This window comes from Pyxicephalus adspersus, chromosome 8 (genome assembly GCF_032062135.1).
Source record: "Pyxicephalus adspersus chromosome 8, UCB_Pads_2.0, whole genome shotgun sequence".
Classification (NCBI taxonomy): Eukaryota; Metazoa; Chordata; class Amphibia; order Anura; family Pyxicephalidae; genus Pyxicephalus; species Pyxicephalus adspersus.
The window spans coordinates 469,771-476,499 of NC_092865.1; the positions used below are offsets into that span (position 1 = coordinate 469,771).

Consider the following 6,729-nt stretch of genomic DNA (forward strand, 5'->3'; position numbering starts at 1 on the left):
TGGGGGGGGCAGTGCTGGGGGGGAGGTGCGCTGTGCTTCAGCTGGTGGATCTGACAACACTGCTTGGGATTTCAGTGCAGGAGAGGTTCTGTATCAACGGACCAAACAGGAAGTCAGAAGCTCACTGGATTTCTGGCAGACCATAAGTTATATTTCTGTACTTAGAGATGGCGACACGTATAAATGTTGTAGCTGTAAAGATAAAACCGTTACACATAGGTGGTTCAGCTGAAGGTCATCATGCAAAGCTTTAGTACAGAAACCTGGAGATCACCTGGGCCGCATCTTGGTGTTATGGAAATTGGCGGCATTGATGGCCTTCAAGCGACTGACGGTGCTGCTTCTATTCACCACGCCGCTTCTTCGCAGCGTGACGCCAGCCCGGTCCATCTATGTGAACTACAAAACATCGCCCCTAGGTTATGAAGAAACAGGGGTAGTTTTGTAGTTCTCAGCGCTGCTTTAATCTAAAACAAAACTAAATTCCCTTCTAATGGTTCCATCTGCAGCAATGACCTCTTAACCCGGCTGTTTTTTTATCTCTGGTACAGATAAACTTTATTTGTAAAATAACAGAACAAATCTCTGCACAGTTCCCCCACAGGCCAGGTAACGGCACCTCCGATTCCCCTCCAGCCTCCATTCTGCCCAATCTATAAATATTCCACCAAGATGACGAATCCCGCGCAGCAAATATCAGCTCGGCTTTTTATAGAATCATAAACAAAGAAACAGACCGAGTCCTCAGCTCCAGCCGGTGAATGTTTGATGAATATCGGGGAGAACAGTTGGAGGATCTATTTATAAATTAGGAGCAGACATCGCTGCGTGTCGCCCTGACACGGGTACCAAGCACCGCATTCAGCACCCCCCCCCCCCGATCAGCCAGCACCCCCTCCCCCCGGATCAGCTGATCACCCGCCAAACTATATCAGCAGCATCATGAATGGGGACTTGTTCTAGAATGAATCCTCCGATAGATGGATTAACCCAGCAGATTCCCTCAATCACCTCACCCAGCATGACTAGAAATCATCTGTCCCCTACATTCACCTCATTTATTCACCCACAACACAAAACTATTCTCATGTTGTTGTCACCCAGGACAGGAAGTCAGGGAAAGCCCTGTACCCGGGGCACCGATAGAAGTAAAAACCTGGCAGAGGATCCATTCCACATCCCCCTCCTATTATGTGACACCTCCCCCACCTCCTAGATTGTAAGCTCTTCGGGGCAGGGTCCTCTCCTCCTCATGTGTCACTGTCTGTATCTGTCTGTCATTGGCAACCCCTATTTATTGTACAGCGCTACGTAATATGTTGGCGCTATATAAATCCTGATTATTAATCTCTTCTCCATGCAATACAAAACCAAGAAAGGATTTCTAGTACACAGATAGGATGAATCTGCACAGAGGAATCTTTCATAGAAAAGTTGATTGATGAATCACAATGGAGCACGGGGCCGAATATCACAGAGACATCACACACATACAATGATAAACCCGTCAGGAATATCGAGAGATCACCGCAGATGGGAAGAAAGAATATTAGAAGATTTATATATAAGAATATTAGAAGATGTGCTCACCGGGTGACGTCCTATAACCCCGCAATATCAATAACAATATGTCACCCCACAATAATAATAATAATATGTCACCCCACAATATTACTATAACATGTCCCCCCACAATAATACCATGTCCCCTCACAATAATAATAATATTAATAGCATGTCCCCCCACAATAATACCATGTCCCCTCACAATAATAATAATATTAATAGCATGTCCCCCCACAATAATACCATGTCCCCTCACAATAATAATAATATTAATAGCATGTCCCCCCACAATAATACCATGTCCCCTCACAATAATAATAATATTAATAACACATCACCCCACAATAATACCATGTCACCCCACAATAATAACATGTCACCCCACAATAATATTATAACACATCACCCCACAATATTATTATAACATGTCCCCCCGCAATAACATGTCCCCCCACAATAATAACACGTCCCCCCACAATATAGCATGCGGCAGTCATTAGATGTATGTGCGGGGTTTTATCTCGGACACAATGCCGGGCGTATATTATACAAATAATAGGACAGACGAGGAAGAGGGGCAAACCTGGCCATTCTGCACCTTTCATGGAATATTTCCAGCCTATGGCAACCAATTAGAAGTCAGCTTTTGTGATGGTTGGAATGAACTGAAATCTGATTGGATGTTAGGTTTGTTATAGCGATCAATATCCCCCGATATGATTGATCTGAATTCTTGCTGCCCTATATCTATTATTATTACATCTGATTATTGGAACATCTTCTCCTCCTAGTTCCATCGGCCATGCAATCAATGTTTTATCGGTGAGTCGCAGTTTGCAGCAGATTTCCCCGGATTTGAGGTTATTGTTGCAGATAATGTATAAGGAGATTCTGAGCTAATAAAGCGATGATTTCTCTGTAATCCTGACCAAAGATTTCTGCTCTGCACAATATTGGGGGACGTTTGCTGTACCATATACATAAATGATAATCCCCCCAGTACAGACAGCTCTGTATACCCCTCATGCATTGCTCCGTGTATTCCCGTGTCTGTGACAGATTTCACACATCGCCCGCACATTCTGCAAGCTTCAATCACAGGAAAGAGAAAAGTTACTCCCAGCAAGTAGCCCAGGGGTCAGAAACCTTTCCTCTCCGCAGCCGACCTCCGAGGACAGAAGAAGTCTACAAATCCAAACAATGATCCTCTCATACATTCTCCTTCTGTTCTGCTAATAATCCTCATATGAATATTCTCTGCCTTCACTGTTATCAGTTGTATAGTTAGCCAGATGTAGCTCTGTGGACTACAGACCACCTCCCTCAGTTATAGAGATGGGGAAGATGTTCTGTAGTTGTATCCTAGGCACAAGACAATTGTTATTGTCAGGATCACCGGGTAATTTTACATTTCTGTTCTGAGGTTTACATTCTCGTCCTGTCAAAGACTTCCATGCATCCCCCTAACAGGCCCAGCTTGGTGCCCAGATTACCCATGAGACCCCGAATTCTGCCATCTTGCCCACCATGTGACTATATGTGGATATGCTAACACAGAGATCAGTACAGAACACAGCTGTACAATCTCCTGGCCAGTATGAGCAGGGAAGTAGCCGGCCCATGGCAGGGGGGCGATGCCCCCACCTGCAGGGTAATTGCTGCACCATACGGCTTTATTACCCCATTGTGTTCCCAGTTTACCAGAAGCTGCAGAGCTGAATCTACAATGATTGTTATACAGCCGAGCAAAATCAGCATTTTACCGACCAATGTGAGGTTAGATGGGACAGCCCCGTACTAAGGATACAATGCGGCAGAGCTGCTCCAACATTCATGAGCTGTGTGGTAGCTGCAATTTGTTCCAGGAATGCGCAGACTGGGCTGCCTGCCACCAACTATCCCCGGGCAACCTGAAACAACCAACTACTGACCCAAAGAAAGAAGATTTCACCTAGACCTCATTCCAGCACGGCAGGAACGTTTTACAATATAGAAAATCAAGTTTTAGTTTGTTTGCCCATCACAACTCTGTATATCATTTCCCCAATCCAACAAGTCTCTATTCTGTTGCAAATGTTCCTACCTGGAGATCCTGCCAACACCACCACTTCCTGTTTCAGCCATCAGTGGGGGATGATGGGAGGACAAGAGGAATATTCAGGATCAGTCAGATCAGGCCAGAGATGGGTGAGGTGGCATCCCGGCTCCTGAGTTATCCTAACACTGCATTAGGTAGAAGCTGCCGGAGCGCCCCCTCCGTCTACAGGCGTCCCCGCAGAGCGCCCCCCTACGTCTACAGGCGTCCCGGCAGAGCGCCCCCCTACGTCTACAGGCGTCCCGGCAGAGCGCCCCCTACGTCTACAGGCGTCCCGGCAGAGCGCCCCCTACGTCTACAGGCGTCCCCGCAGAGCGCCCCCTACGTCTACAGGCGTCCCCGCAGAGCGCCCCCTACGTCTACAGGCGTCCCCGCAGAGCGCCCCCTCCGTCTACAGGCGTCCCCGCAGAGCGCCCCTCCATCTACAGGCGTCCCCGCAGAGCTCCCCTCCATCTACAGGCGTCCCCGCAGAGCTCCCCTCCATCTACAGGCGTCCCCGCAGAGCGCCCCTTTATCTACAGGCGTCCCCGCAGAGCGCCCCTTTATCTACAGGCGTCCCCGCAGAGCGCCCCTCCGTCTACAGGCGTCCCCGCAGAGTGCCCCTTTATCTACCAACACATGCACAATGCTGTGTACACAATACGCCGCTCATCAATCATTCACATCCATTACTATTGATTATCACTGCACTCAGGATTAATTATTTGCTTTTATATTCATTAAACCCGTCAGTGGAGAGATGAAATACGAGGCCGATGATCTCACAGCTTTGCAGAGGAGTCCTGCACCATTCCCCACACCAGCAAGGACAGGGAATGTATACGGGTATTGCCACCTGAGGGGTAGGTAGGGATTGTTTCTGCCCAGGTGGGTATCAGTCTGGATACACACGGGGTTATGGTGGTGCTCCGGCTGTACGTGGCCCCCTCTGACTCCGCCAGCCACTCAATTCACACAAAACATAGAAAGGATTCACAATAACTTTCAGCCTATAGAGACCCCCCCTCCCCCTAGAAAGTATCAAAACGTCCTATAGAGGAAACAAAGCAGAGAAATCATTCCCCCTCACATCGCACAATGAATCTTCCCAGACAGGTGAAATACCCGAAAGGTCAGAAAATGCCGAGCATTCAAAATACAGAAAGCGGCTCAGACGGCAGAGCAGCAACAGGTGGACGGATAGAAATAAACCCCCTTATAGGATGGAGAACATTCAATAAAGAGGTTCTGCAGCAGCTACTTACAGCCAACATTTCCATAAAGCAGATTCACACACATTCTGTAGATGTGTCAGCAGTTCCCCACATACCTGCAATCCTCTCCTCCGCAGAATACTGGAATCTTCCATGTTTTACCCCCGGACTCTGGGCCACGTTCAGGTAAATACCCGGTCACCAAGGGATTCTCATTGCAGATTTGGGAACGACCAATTCTTACAATCTGGGCTGCGTGTAACTTTCTCGGGGTAGTCAAAGCTTTGGTAATGCAGCAGAAAGTAGCTCCATGCTGCCTGGGAATCTGGGATAAAACCGGCTTGGGGCAATTAGTCAGTCATGGGGCAGAGGCAGCTGGGGGTATTTCATTCATCAAACGCTGTATCCGGCCGCCCACCCTGACATACAGCAAACTATGAGGAACTACAAGCAGCAATATTCATCCTAAACTGGACCAACAACCCAGCCCAGGCGGCGATCAGCTCCATGCTGAGGAAGGAAAAGCGGAGAAAAATCCCGGGAAGCTCAGATATTTATGGGCTGACATCACAGCACCAACAGCTGATTTACATAGCTCAGCTGAGAACAGCCATTTAAAGGGACAAAGCTACAGCGTGACATCACCCCAAGCCTGGAATGTGCAGGCCGACCAACCTGCCGGCAACACTACGGAATCTAGGAGACTCTGCCATGGGACCGGCAACAATGCAACACCCCAAATCCCTGCCAGGAGCATAACACCCCCCCTGCCAGGAACACCCCAAATCCCTGCCAGGAACACCCCCAAATCCCTGCCAGGAACATAACACCCCTCTGTGCCATTCCCCGCAGCTCTCATACACCTCTGTGCCATTCCCAGCAGCTCTCATACACCTCAGTGCCATTCCCAGCAGCTCTCATACACCTCAGTGCCATTCCCAGCAGCTCTCATACACCTCAGTGCCATTCCCAGCAGCTCTCATACACCTCTGTGCCATCCCCAGCAGCTCTCATACACCTCTGTGCCATTCCCAGCTAGTGTGCTGACAGGAGGCCGAGCTGCAGGGAATAGCAGAGTAGTGTAAGCTGTACATATACAGGGCCAAGGCAAAACTTTATTCTATGTTACCGGGCCCCCCTGTCAGAATGTGAGCACCATTGCCCTACCATACTGTATAGGGGGGAGCCATATCACTGGACGTCTCACTTGAATGAATAATCGAACTGTATAGATCCTGTCTGTGCCGTCACACAAGGAATGACTAATGAACTGAGCAGAGCTATGACAATGAATATAAATATAGTAAGGGATGACCCTGCAGGCAGGACAAATCTACAAAACACTACAGACAACATTCACCTGCTAATGTACCGGTCAGACTTCCTCTGCGTAGCTTGCAGTCATCTTGGCTCAGCTGACGTTGAAGTTTCGTCTTTCCCGTAGAAGAGAAGAGATCGGGATTGCTCAGTTTTCTGAACAGCAGCGGAGCAGAAGAAGGCACGTTTTCCTGTAACATAGAAATGTGTGTCAGACATCTCAAGAAGAAAATTCTACATTTCAGGAGCCAGCTATACATCCAGATATTACCCACCCATTGAGAATATCATGTCCAGACAATATAAAAGATGCAAAAATAGGAAATGACAGCAAATGTTCAGAGTAAAGCTTTCCTAGATGCCTCTACAATAAAAGCCAGGCAGGGGTTCTAATAAATAAGGAGTTTTATTTAAGGAATACAGAATTATAATTAAATCCTGTTCTTAGCACAAAGAGGGCAGGAAAACATACAACAAACATGCACAGTATTCCCAGAACATGGCAATGGATATGTAGGGAGCAGGGGATCCCCAGCGAGGTCTTTTGTAAATCTGACC

The 6,729-nt window shown here is 47.9% G+C and overlaps 1 protein-coding gene across 1 annotated transcript in view; it reads right to left on the reverse strand.

Annotated features, from left to right (window-relative positions):
- Window positions 1–6,362, reverse strand: part of MAST2 (microtubule associated serine/threonine kinase 2) — a gene marked incomplete at its 5' end in the record, with an annotated part of 54,588 nt that extends 48,226 nt beyond the window's left edge. Inside the window, 2 exon segments of the mRNA XM_072420597.1 lie at window positions 126–192; window positions 6,215–6,362. Of these exon segments, the coding sequence (XP_072276698.1) occupies window positions 126–192; window positions 6,215–6,362 (215 nt within the window).
- Window positions 6,363–6,729: the final 367 nt, after the last annotated feature.